Source organism: Sarcophilus harrisii, chromosome 4 (assembly GCF_902635505.1).
Source record: "Sarcophilus harrisii chromosome 4, mSarHar1.11, whole genome shotgun sequence".
NCBI classification, from domain to species: domain Eukaryota; kingdom Metazoa; phylum Chordata; class Mammalia; order Dasyuromorphia; family Dasyuridae; genus Sarcophilus; species Sarcophilus harrisii.
This window is the reverse complement of record NC_045429.1, coordinates 240,464,647-240,479,294: the sequence shown is the minus strand read 5'-3', so window position 1 is coordinate 240,479,294 and position 14,648 is coordinate 240,464,647. Positions and strand designations below refer to the sequence as shown.

General features: G+C 32.6%; 1 protein-coding gene across 1 annotated transcript in view; it reads right to left on the bottom strand.

Annotated features, from left to right (window-relative positions):
• LMBRD1 (LMBR1 domain containing 1) overlaps positions 1-14,648 on the bottom strand; it is a 168,002-nt gene that overhangs the window by 134,543 nt on the left and 18,811 nt on the right. The window contains exons 4-5 of the mRNA XM_031964672.1: positions 3,736-3,833; positions 2,892-2,959 (exon numbers count right to left, since the gene is read on the bottom strand). Of these exons, the coding sequence (XP_031820532.1) occupies positions 2,892-2,959; positions 3,736-3,833 (166 nt within the window). The remainder of the gene's footprint in view (positions 1-2,891; positions 2,960-3,735; positions 3,834-14,648) is intronic.

Genomic DNA, 14,648 nt, shown 5'->3' with positions numbered 1-14,648 from the left:
CAAGACAAAAGTGAAAATGGCTGACAATGACCCTAAAACACAGTGGATAACCTTGGTCTAGCTCTTCAATGTCTAGCTCTAAGCATTCCACATCTCTCTAACTCACCAATGAGTTTGAAGCCTATCGGTTACCCTTAGCTGGTTTAGGCCATCTGTCAAGACAGTTTATCAAAGTATGACCACTGCACATGCTACAAATTCTTGGAACCACACATGAAAGTTGAGTGAAAGGTAAACACCAAAGGTATCAACCCTGAAAATCAGCTCTGAAAAGAAAGTTTGGCAAACCCTTACACCGAATCTCTTAATCCTCCTGAATATCCACAAATCCAATTCCAGTGTGAATTTCATGGCTAGAAGTGTATTTTCAGGATGAGCACCACCTAGAGAAGAATACTGTTTGTGTCTTTCTCTATAAATTTGTTGTCATTTCTTCTCTTGCTATTGGTCATTTTCAGTCATGTCCAACATTTCATGACCCCAAATGGAGTTTTCTTGGCAAAGAAAATAGAAGGATTTGCCCTTTCCTTCTCCAGCTCATTTGGCAGAGGAAGAAAACAAGGCAAACAGCCCAGGGTCACATAGCTATTAAGTATCTGGGTTGAATTTGAACTCAGGAATATGAGTCTTTCTGACTCTAGGCCTGACTCACCATCCACATTGTACCATATCTATCTGCCTCCCAGGTTTCAAACCAAGAATTTTTTTCTTCACTTATACTCAAATTCCAGCTACACTGAAGGTGTAGCTATTCTATCTCACAATAATCTTTTACAGTTTTCTAAATTCCTACTGTATTCAGTATCCTAAACTGTTATCCTCAGAAGTGTATTCTGATTCTTTAGCTAAAAACTATAACACATGCTTTTGATCTATCTTTTTACTTATTTTCATAGAGTTGTTACTTTCCCCTATCAGTAGGTTTGCTTCTAATTGTACTCTTCCCCATACATACACATAATTTCTGATGATTTATTGCCTAGGAAAAAAAAGATATTAAAACTTGTCGGAATTGCATCTAAAGGAGAAACAGATTCTAAGGAAGGGTCTCTACTTCAATGCATTAATTAATTAGTTCATCAGGTTCCACATATCTGAGACTGTTGAATAATTGTAATACATTACTGTATACGTGAACATATACATGAGATAATTTCTGCTTGGTTTGGCTCCACAAGTTCCATCCAATCACAAAATGTTAAACTGAATCACTCTTAATTAGAGAAATGCAAATTAAGACAACTCTGAGGTACTGTCTCATACCTCTCAGATTGGCTAAAATGACAGGAAAAGATAATGGTGGAGATAGTGTGGGAAAACTGGGACACAAATACATTGTTGGTGAAATTATGAAATAATCTAACCAACCTGGAGAGCAACATTTAACTATGCTCAAAGGGCACAAATACATTGTTGGTGAAATTATGAAATGATCTAACCAACCTGGGGAGCAATATGAAACTATGCTCAAAGGGCTATAAAACTATGCATATCCTTTTATCTAGCAGTGCCATTACTGGGTCTATATCCCAAGGAAATCATAAAGGAGGGAAAAGGACCTACAGGCTTATTTCCAAAGTCATCAAGTTCAGTGGCAAGACAAAAGTTAGGATTGGCTGGCAATGACCCTAAAACACAGTGGATGACCTTGGTCTAGCTCTTCAATGTCTAGCTCTAAGCTCTTTTTGTGGTAGCAAAGAATTGGAAAAGGAGTAGATAATCATCAATTAGAGAATAGCTGAACAAGTTGTGATACACGAAGGTAATGGAATCTCATTGTTCTGATGAACAAGCTTATTATAGAAAGGCCTGGAAAGATTTACATGAACTGATTCTGGGGGAACCAAGCATAACCAGGAATACATTGTATACAATAACAGCAAAACCGTGCAATGATCAACTATGAAATGCTTGGCTCTTCTCAGTGGTTCAGTGATCTAAAGCACTTTGGATCTTTGGATAGAAAATGCCATCTACATCCAGGAAAAAAACTAAAGAGACGGAATGTATATCAACACACGCTGTGTTCACTTTTTTTTCTGTTCTTTTATCTCTGCCATGGTTTTTCCCTTTTGCTCTAATTTTTCTCTCCCAACATGATTCATAAAGCAATGTGTATTAAAAATAAACTTAAAGTTAAACTGGAAAGGCTCACAGAGATCACACTCTCACATTAAGAATAAGAAAAACAAAGTCCAAGAAGGTGACTTCTACAAAATCAAAAAGCGCAATGCTTTCCCCACCTTATTACCCTTTCTCCCCACTTTATTTCCTTTTGCAATTAACTGTAATTTGCTAAGCAAGAGGTATTTTACAGCAAAACCAACTATAATAAAAGTACAGAAAATTAAGAACAATTCAAGCTAAATAATAAGACAAAAAAATTTTCCAATAGAATACCTCCTCATTTTAAAAATGAAAGTAAGAAAATTGTGCTCCAATGAAAAGGGAATAAAAGTGGTATGGACACTTTTTGAATGGCATGGACATTGCACTTTACAAACTTTAAAGTGTTTCACTTATAGTAACTAAAGAAAATCATTTTTTGAATCTTGGCATTTCACTGGTACAGAAAGGTCCCAAAATGTCCCAAACAACACAGAAAGTCTTAAGAGAATTGTTTTTGCCCTAAGAAGGCAAATGACTCGTCTAGGTTCTCAAAGTCAGTGAATCAGAGGTGAAACTTAAACTCAGATCTTCCTGACTTTGAGGCAAGTTATTTCAAGTAAATTTTAGAAACTGATTCACAGCTAAGGAAATACACTCAAAGATGTTAAGTGATTTACCCAAGACTGCATACCTATCAAATGTCAGCATTAACATATAATCTCTCAGAGAAGCCCAAAAAGATGAAACATGTTAGTATCGTTCATACAAGTGACAATACTTACCCAACCAAAAGAAGAAGTGAGCAAATGACAGCAAATCCCAAAGTGTACTTGAAGGCTGTTTTAATTTGCTAGATAGAAAAGAAACAAAGATTTGGGAGACACTTTAACTCTACAAAGTAAGTGTCAAAACACATTTAATTCCAAAATGGCACATTTTTCATTTTCAAGACTTAAAGATTCAATCTTTTTTTTAAGTGGGAATATATTACCTTAAACACATTTTTGCAAATTATACCTTCTAGTCTTAAATTTTTTGTTGGACAGTTAGGTGTTTATGTGAACTGTAATGCCTAAATTCCCATCTTTCAGTGCTCTACCACTATGGGATATTTCAGTAAAATTCTTAAAGACATCTCTTTCTCTTTAGAACAAGAAAAATTCACCTTTACTCTCCCTACTTTTTGAATTAAAAATAACAATCAAATTTTATGTGATGCAAAATGGAACATTAAACATTTTGAATAAAGCTAAGTGATTATTATATTCAAAGTTTTGTCTAACATAATAATAACCTTAATAGCAATTAGAATATCTAAACCTTGCAATTATAAAACAAGTTAGCAATATCTACCATGCAAGCCTTAGTAAAAATTAAGGGTAAGAGAATAATAAAATGCTCCTTGAAAATTTTAAGTTTTATTTGATTAAGCTCAGGAATTTTTACAATGGAAAAACAGCACAAATATTATTTAGTCTACTTTTTCATTTTTCTTCTGACACTCAAGCTCTTTATATTTTTTTTCATTTGGTGGAAGGAGAATGAATAAGGAAGAATATCATCCCCATTCTTATTCTTAGGTAATTTTTCCTAAACTTAAAAATCTGAATAAAATGTAATACTTACAGTACATCTACTACTATCATCTTCCTCCTTCTCTTCATAATAAAAGTAGACAAATGGTATCCACAAAAATACACAAAATAATATTACGGAATATAAAGCTGTGAACAAAGCAAAAAGGTTCAATGACTTTAGGGGAAAATGAACTGATAATTTAACTGCACATTATGATAGATTATATAAAATAGATTCTCTAAATTACAACAAATTTCTATGGCATCTCCACTGCTGCATTCATTTGGGAGTCTCTCATTAACCTTCCTCTTCTAACATCAGCATCATCAGAATCAACAAGAATTTACTAAGCATTTAATCTGTGCCGGATACTGTGCTAAGTGGTAGGAATAAAAAGAAAAATAAAAGCAATTCCTCTCACATTCTAATAGAGAAGACAATATGCAAACAATTAAGTACAAACAAGTTACATACCATAAATTGTAGATTACAAAGAAATTGTAGATATGGAGAAAAGACACTAGGAGATCAAAGAGCAGTAAAGGCAAAACAAAGAACATACTAACTCTTGAATAAACCAAGGGAGCTGAAATCCAAAATAAAGAGGAAAATAATTCTAAGAATGAAGGGGAGGGGTGTAGTTTACAGTCAGTGCAAAGACTCAAGTCAATGCAAAGACTCAACAAGAAGTATTGTATACAAGGAACAGCATAGAAGCCCAGGGCCACTGAGTTACACAGAATCACAGAGGGGAATAAAATTGAATAAAAAGTATTGTGAAGTAAAGATGATTAGATAGTAGGAAAGAGTAAAGATTTTATATCTCTTCTGGAGGTAACAAGGAAAGGGAGAAGTCAAGGAGAAAAGGAAAGATATATAATTAAGCCTGTGCTTCAGGGAGATCACTATGGAATAGAATAGAGCAGGAAAAGACTTGATTGGGTGAAACATCACATTATAGACACAATTAATAATTTCACTCAAGATAATAACAACGATGAGACATCAAACCAAAATTTGTGGGATGCAGCCAAAGCAGGATTAAGGGGAAATTTTATATCTCTAGAGGCTTACTTGAATAAAATATAGAAAGAGAAAATCAATGAATTGGGCTTACAACTTAAAAAGCTAGAAAAAGACCAAATTAAAAACCCCCAATCAAATGCTAAACTTGAAATTCTAAAATTAAAAGGAGAAATTAATAATATCGAAAGTAAAAAAAAAATTGAATTAATAAATAAAACTAAGAGTTGGTTTTATGAAAAAAAACAATAAAATAGATAAACCTTTGGTAAATCTGATTAGAAAAAGGAAAGAGGAAAATCAAATTGTTAGACTTAAAAATGAAAAGGGGGAACTTTCCACCAATGAAGAGGAAATTAGAACAATAATGAGTTACTTTGCCCAACTTTATAACCTATAAATTTGATAACTTAAGTGAAATGGATGACTACCTCAAAAAATATAGGCTTCCCAGATTAACAGAGGAGAAAGGAAATTGCTTAAATAGTCCCAGCTCAGAAAAAGAAATAGAACAAGCTATTAATCAACTCTCTAAGAAAAAATCCCCAGGACCAGATGGATTTACATGTGAATTCTACCAAACATTTAAAGAACTAGCCCCAATGCTATATAAACTATTTGAAAAAATAGGGAATTAAAGAATCCTAACAAATTGACAGAGACATGGTACTGATACTTAAACCAGGTAGGTTGGAAATAGAGAAAGAATATTATAGACCAATATCCTTAATGAATATCGATGCTAAAATCTTAAACAAGATATTAGCAAAAAGACTACAGAAAATCATCCACAGGATAATACACCATGATCAAGTAGGATCTATACAAGGAATGCAGGGCTGGTTCAATATTAGGAAAACTATTAGTATAATACCATATTAATAAGCAAATAAACAATAACCATATAAGCATTTCAATAGATGCAGAAAAAGCATTTTATAAAATCCAACATCTATTCCTATTAAAAATATTTGAGAGTATAGGAATAAATGGTCTTTTCCTTAAAATAATCAGTAGCATCTATTTAAAACCAAGCATCATATGTAATGGGGATAAACTGGAACAATACCCAATAAGATCAAGAGTAAAACAAAGATGCTCTCTATCACCATTACTATTCAATATTGTATTAGAAATGCTAGCTTTGGCAATAAGAGCTGAGAAGGAAACTAAAGGAATTAGATTAGGTAATAAGGAAACCAAATTCCACTCTTTGCTGATGATATGATGGTATACTTAGAGAACCCCAGAGATTCTACTAAAAAGCTATTAGAAATAATCCACACCGTTAACAAAGTTGCAGGTTACAAAATAAACCCACATAAGTCAGCAGCATTCTTATATGTCACTAAAAAAATCCAACAGAGTTACAAAGAGAAATTCTATTTAAAGTAACTACTGACAGTATAAAATATTTAGGAATCTATCTGCCAAGGGAAAAATCAGAAACTATATAAGCAAAACTACAAAACTCTTTCCACATAAAGTCAGATCTAACCAATTGGAAAAATATTAAATGCTCTTGGATAGGGCAAGCAAATATAATAAAGATGACAATACTCCCGACACTAATCTATTTATTTAACGCTATACCAATCAGACTCCAAAAAAACTATTTTAATGACCTACAAAAAATAACAAAGTTCATATGGAAAAACAAAAGGTCAAGAACTAAGGGAATTAATGAAAAAGTAAATCAAATGAAGGTGGCCTAGCTGTACCAGATCCAAAATTATATTATAAAGCAGTGGTTACCAAAACCATTTGGTATTAGCTAAGAAATAGACTAGTTGATGTGGAATAGGTTAGGTTCAAAGGACAAAACAGTCAATAACTTTAATAATCTAGTGTTTGACAAACCCAAAGACCCCAGCTTTTGGGATAAGACTTCACTGTTTGACAAAAATTGCTGGGAAAATTGGAAATTAGCATGGAAGAAACTAGGCATTGACCCATACTTAACACCATACACCAAGATAAGGTCAAAATGGGTTCATGACCTAGGCATAAAGAATGAGATTATAAATAAATTAGAAGAGCATAGGATAGTTTACCTCTCAGACCTGTGGAAGAGGAAGGAATTTATGACCAAAGGAGAACTAGAGATCATTACTGATTACAAAATAGAAAAATTTGATTATAGCAAATTGAAAAGTTTTTTTTTACAAACAAAACTAATGCAGCCAAGATGAGAAGGGAAGCAATAAACTGGGAAAACATTTTTACAGTCAAAGATTCTGATTCATTTCCAAATTCTGATTCATTTCTGGCCTCATTTCCAAAATATATAGAGAATTGACTCTAATTTATAAGAAATCAAGCCATTTTCCAATTGATAAATGGTCAAAGGATATGAACAGACAATTCTCAGACGAAGAAATTGAAACTATTTCTAGCCATATGAAAAGATGCTCCGACTCATTATTAATCAAAGAAATGCAAATTAAAACAACTCTGAGATATCACTACACGCCTATCAGATTGGCTAGAATGACAGGGAGAGATAATGCGGAATGTTGGAGGGGATGTGGGAAAACTGGGACACTGATACATCGTTGGTGGAATTGTGAATACATCCAGCCTTGCTAGAGAGCAATTTGGAACTATGTTCAAAAAGCTATCAAACTGTGCATAGCCTTTGACCCAGCAGTGTTACTACTGGGATTATATCCCAAAGAGATTTTAAAAAAGGGAAAGGGACCTGTATGTGCAAGAATGTTTGTGGCAACCCTATTTGTAGTGACCAGAAAATGGAAACTGAGTGGATGCCCATCAATTGGAGCATGGCTGAATAAATTGTGGTATATGAATGTTATGGAATATTATTGTTCTCTAAGAAATGATCAGCAGGATGATTTCAGAAAGGCCTGGAGAGACTTACATGAACTGATGCTGAGTGAAATGAGCAGCACCAGAATATTTTAAAGTCTCTCTCTTTTTATACAGTAAAATAACTGTTTGGACATGTATACATATATTGTATTCAACTTATACTTTAACATATTTAACATGTATTGGTCAACCTGACATATGGGGGAAGGGGTGGAGGGAAGGAGGGAAAAAGTTGGAACAAAAGGATTTGCAACTGTCAATGCTAAAAAATTACCTATGCATATATATTGCAAATAAAAAACTATAATAATAAAAAAAATAATATTTTCACCTTTTTTAGTGTTTCCTTGCTTTTCGTTTTCTTTCTGATCTCATTTTTCTTATGCAGCATGATAATTATAGATACATGTATGGAAGAATTAAACATGTTTAACATACATTGGATTACTTGCTATTTAGAGGAGGGAGAAAAAACTTGGGGCAAAAGGCTTTGCAAGGTGAATACTGAAAACTCTTTGCATATATTTTGAAAATAAAAAGCCATTATTTAAAAAAATAAAAGGTGAAAAAAATATATAATGAATACCTTAGCATTAAGTTAGGAAGATCTGGGTTCAAATCTGTCTCTAACCTGACTATATGACTGTGGACAAGTCACTTACTCCCTATATCACCTTGGACAAGTCACTTAATCTCCGTGAACCTGAGGAAATTCTTTAAAAAGTCTTCCAATATTCCTTAAGTGAAATAAATCCACACAAAGAAGTAACAGATTTTAAACACACTAAGGACTGCTTTCACTAAATACTGCTGTTGATATAGCTCTACAGACAAAGTATTTATCAAAGAAATATTTATTCTGGTATAGATCACATTAACATTACCAAAAAAAAGTGTTTAGGGAAGAATTCATAAGACTAATGTTAACAGGATTGTTTGGAATAGCCTTAGAAAGCAAGTTAAAAATTCTTTAATACCTAATTATAGTGGAATATATAGTATGAAAGGATAATTTGATGATAATTGCTCTAAAGTATCCTTGTCAAATGAAGGGCAAAAGTAATTACTAAGATTAAATTGCATTTGTTATCTATTTTTAACTGTATAAAACTAAAACTTTTTTTGCATGAATAAAATCAATACAATTGAACAAAAGAAAACTGGAAAAAAATTTTATATGAAATATCTTCAATATGGATCTGATATACAAAATATATAAACAGCTAACTAGTAGATAAGGTTAAAGCCATTCCCCAATAACTAAGCAGTAAAAGAATAATTTTTTTAAAAAATTACCAACTATATGAAAGAGCTACAAAACACCAATAATAAGGGAAATACAAATCAAAACAACTCTTAAGGTTTCACTTCATGCCCAGGAAATTGGCAAAGATAACAAAAGAAGGTCAATGATGGACTCTGTGACAAGACAGCAAAATAAAGCAGACATGAACTAGTATAAACATTTTGAAAAGCAATAGGGAATTATGTTTTTAAAAAAATTAACTAAAAAGGGTTTAATCTACCTCTTGACTCAGAAATTCTACTCCTAGGCATAAACCCCCAGGAAGACAATAACAAAAAGATAAGTCCATATAAATGAAAATATTTATAGCAACACTAACAAAGAAATGAAAATAAAGTAATGCTCATTAAATAGGAAATTATGGCATTATATGATGGTAATATAATGAATGCAGAGAAATATGAGAAAATATGAACTGATAAAACTAAACAGAACCAGAAAACATTATATATAGTAACTACAACAATGTAAACAATAAAAGAAAACTGATAATCTCTAAAGTCTCTTTGGGCTCTCAACATATCACACCATAAACAACTAAATTGAATGCTGAGTAATTACGATCAGGAATGGCCCCAAAGAATAAATGTGAGAAAGCTTCTCCCTTCTTTGTAGAGGTAGGAAACTATGGGTATGAACACTATGTTAAACTTGGTAGATATACTGGTTAATTTGTTGAACTTTTTTTTTTTCTTATTTTATTCTTTATTATGCCATGTTTCTCTAAGAGAGAAATGTAGATGACAGAAAAAAAAAATTATAAAATACATTTCTTACCCTTTGGTAAATGGCCACCCTGGGCAAAGAGACAAAAGATAAGCACAGAATTTTGGTTTTTAGTATCATGATTAGCTATGGCCATATCTATGTCTTAAGAATATTAACCTAGTAATAGCTAATAATAGATAGCATTACATAGTGCTTTAAGGTTTACAATGCACTTGACACAATTTACTTCATTTGATAATATGAATGTGAATGTGAACAGGATGTGTGAAAGAATGTGAAAGTAGTACTATAATTATCCATACTTTACAGATGAGGAAACTGAGAACATGAGAAGTAATTTGCCCAAAGTAACACAGCAATTTATGTTTTGGGGGCAAGATTTGAAGTCAGATCAGGGAGACCAATCAAACAATCCAAATCTAACACTCTCAGCTGCACTACCTCAGTGCTGGAGAGGAAATTAATTTAAAGAGTAATTCAGAAATTACTTAAATAATGACAAGATTATCTGAATTAATATCAGTATGAGTAGAGAGAAATTCTAAGAGTGAATTACAAGTGAAAGTACAAGCCATTTAATTTAATAACTAGATTTGGAAATGAGGGAGAAAGATGATTCAAGAGAGGACTTAAGTTGTTTTGATCATACTGAATTTGAGATATCCAAGTAGAGCTGTCCAGTAAGAAGATGGTAATTCATTGTTGGTAGAACTGTGAACTGATCCAGCCATTCTGGAGAACAATTTGGAAGTATGCTCAAAAAGTTATCAAACGGTACATATCCTTTGATTACTACTACTGGGATTATATCCCAAAGAGATCTTAAAGGAGGGAAAGAGAGCCACATGTGCAAAAATGTTTGTGGCAGCCATTTTTGTAGTGGCAAGAACCTGGAAACTGAATGGATGCCCCATCAATTGGAGAATGGCTGAATAAATTATAGTATATGAATGTTACAGAACATTATTGTTCTGTAAGAAACAACCACAGGATGATTTCAGAGAGGCCTGGAGAAATTTACATGAACTAATGCTAAGTGAAATGAGCAGAACCAGGAGATCATTGTACATAGCAACAGCAAGAATATCCAATGATCAATTCTGATGAATGTGGCTCTCTTCAACAATGAGATGATTCAAACCAGTTCCAATTGATCAGTAATGAAAAGAGTCATTTACACCCAGAGAGAGGACTATGGGAACTGAGTGTGGTTCACATCATAGCATTTTCACTCTTGTTATTGTTTGCTTGCACCTTATTTTGCTTCTCTCTCTCTCTCTCTTTTTTAACTGATTTGATTTTTCCTGTGCGGCATGATAATAGTATAAATATGTATGCATATATTGGAATAAAATATATTTCTACTATGTTTAACATGTATCGGACTACTTATCATCTAGGGGAGAGTGTGGGGGAAAGGAAGGAAAATTGGAACTATGTATCAAACACCATGCTAAGTGCTTTCTACAAATATTATCTCATTTGATCCTCAGAGCAATCCTGAGAGAAAGGTGCTATTACTATCCACATTTTACAGTTGAAGCAACTTAGGCCCAGGTAAATTAAGTGACTTGCCCCAGGGTCACATAACAGAGGCAAGTATTTGAGGCTATATCCGAACTCAGATTTTATTGATTCCAGGCCTGGTGCTTTATCTACTGCACCACCAGTTGCTTTCATTAAATTGTTTTGATAAGGAAAGTGGGGTTTGGAAAAATTGTGACACTCAAAACTATGCATTGTCTACCATCAGGTTTTCACTGGAACACCTATACCTTTAAGAGCTATAATATACTAGTAGAGGAACCAAGACTAGAACACTGATCACTAGACTCAATTCAGTACCTTTCCAACACATCTCATTTTTATACCATATCAATATTATCTCTCTTTAATTTCACTAGTTAAGTATTTACATTTTATGCTATAACACATCACTATCTAGAGATTATTATCAAACAACCTCAACTATCTTAAATATAAGCAAAAATTAAAAGCAAAGACATGTGACCAAAACATTAAATCACTGTTCTTAACTCAAAGAAGTTCTTCTGAATCCTTGTGGTTTTTTTTTTCTGAACAATCTCATCACATTTAATTAGCTATTTTCCTAGTTATCAGTAATGAACACGTTTATTACACTTCACATAAACAATAATGAACTATGTGTATTGATTTAAACAAGATACTTCCCAAGAACAAAATAGTACTGTGGATGATCTTCTAAATACTCTAGACACTCTATTTCAGAACCATGACAACTCAAATGAACCCCATGTGAAGCTGCAACTCTTTCAGCTTTAATTTAATACACATAAAAATACAGGTACTTTCAAATATCTTTTATACTCAGGATATTGCACAGGGAACTCCTAATTAAAAAAATTAACGAAGCTGGGAAAGAAAATGATAAAATTCCTGATCAAAATTTATAAATTATGAAAAAAATTATTGTTCTAAACATGTACATAAAACTCTACCACCACCTGGAGGCAACACTCCATCAAAACAAAATAGTAAAAGAGTTAACCGGAGTCCATAAAAGAATTCCTTTTTTATTCTCAAAATGAATTGTTCATGGCACCATGTTTGCATTCCCAATTTAGAGCACAAATATATTTCTAAAACCCTTATTTTCAGTGCTTTTCAAGTTTACTAATATAAGAAGAACAGCCATAACAATATATCTGTAAGAAATGTTCTACAAAATACAGAATTTTCTATATTTCTAGCAGAAGTAGTTCATTTTCCATGTTCTCTGATTCAGGACAATCTGATTACCTTGACAATCAAAAATTTTCTAAGTTATACTATTTCACATGACTACATGAAGGAAGCCAAATAAAGAAAAGGCACAAGTATATTGGAAGACCAGAAAAAGCCTACAGCAGTAAGTGGACTTTGTGCTGAGTCTTGAAAGAAGCCAAAGAAACTAAAATGTAGAGTAAATGTAGCATAGCGCTTCAGACAGGAGAGACAGCTAGTGAAAGCTACAATAAGAGGAAAAAGGCAAATGTGCATGCAAACATAACCTAAATCTGTTTTGAGGATTCCAATTGTGCTTCAGGATTTTACAGCGTCTCTTAGTAAATATTATGCTGTAACTTTCATGAGTAAAAATTATGGGGGGGAATGTTAGCTGATAAAATGTTGGGGGGAAAATTTTTCATCTACTTTTGATTTCTAATAAAGAAAATACTCAAGCTCATCATGTTTTATAAACATACTCTCAATAATTAACCAGACATTCCTACTTGGACAGTCTGCTACTTGAACGTCTTAATATCTAAAAACAAATATTTAAAAACAAATTCCTGATCTTAACTAAAATGACATCCACTCCTGATATCAAAGATTGACTACATTCACAATTTCAGTCATTTGTGAGTCTTTATTTTTCCTCACTTCTGATATCCAGCCAAATCATATAGTTTCAGACTCAAATAACCAGGGGAGGAAGGGGACATTAAAGGATCCCTGGGGACTGCATATTAGAAAAGCTCAAATTAACATTATCTATGTTTTACTTTATTTTTATTCTTTTTATTAGATATTTCTCAAGTACATTTAAAACTGATTCAGAAGTAGTGTGGGCCACATATGACAATGTTTGTTACCTGAATCAAATCCTCAATTCTTATCAATTTTCAAGTACGTTTACACTAATACTACTTATTGTCTTATAGCAGGCCATCTTTTTCTTTAAAACAAGTGATTGAAAGGAACTTAAAATATTGGACAACTCTGAGATTATTATTTTTTTGACTGTGGAAAAAGTCCTTGATTTGTTGGAATTAAAAAGGCCACCTAGAGGTTCTCTCTTCCATGTTAGTCACATAAAATTTTGCTAAAGATATAGAGAATAGGCCTCATGATACTCACATTAAATCAGTCAAGACAAAAACAAAAACAAAAACAGGGAAATGTGTGTTTGCCATGATCACAGAAGAAAAGTTCAAATGAAAGACAACTTGCCTAGACAAGGTGAAGTCATCTAGATGCTCCTATTTGTGGAAGACATTATGCTAATTGCATCAAATCCCCAAATAGTAATACTGGTTCCTAAGTGAGTTTCATGGGCACTTAAAAATTTGGCTTTACTATCCACAATGGGAAAAAAGTCAATAAAGAATGCTTTTTGTCCAAATTTGATATGCAGCTGAATGAACCTCTGATATATACAGGATGTTTCAAAAATGTTGGTGCAATTTTAAACTATTTAAAACAAAAGCTATTAAAACTTAAAATATACTAACACTTCTAGGAGATCCTGTATATATTTTAGACAAATGTTACAAACCAACAATGAGATGAATCCAGAATGGAACAGAAGAAAAAACTGAACTGATTTGAGAAACTGCATTCATTTTAATGACCCCAAGTTTTTATGTAAAACAAAGACCCATCATTTCATAATGATATTTTCTCAGCAATAATTCAAGGCTCTAAGTCATAGAATATCACAGTCCATATACGGTTCAGAGTTCTATAGGATGAGAAAAAGCATGGGCAGGTTCATATCTGCACTTTAAGAAAGAGTACCTATTTGCAAGGGTGAATGTTGAAAACTATTCATGCATATGTTTTGAAAATTAAAAAAAACTATAATTAAAAAATAAATAATAAGTTAAAAATTTTTAAAAAAGAAAAGTATCTACCCTAAAAATATCAGTTTAAATAAAAGAAAAGCAATTTGGTATAACAGAAAGAGCATTGGACTTGGGGGTCAGAAGACCTGACTATTCTTGGGGTGATTATTTTGCTGAAACCAAGGCCCATTCGGAGGACCTTCAGAGAGCTAGCCAGAACATTACAAAAAACAATGTGAATTAAAATTTGAAAAGAAGCAGAGAAGGGAAAAAAAAATATATCCATTATCAGTTTCTCTTTTAAGGGTATCTAGTTGTATAAAGACACTAATCATTCAAACTGCCTGCCATTTTAGGAACAGGGTATATGAGGAAGAAAATTTTGGAACTCAAAATCTTATAAAAAATATGTTCAAAACTGTCATGATATAATTGCAAAAAAAGTACTATTTTAAAAAAAGAAAAAATAAACAAATACAGAG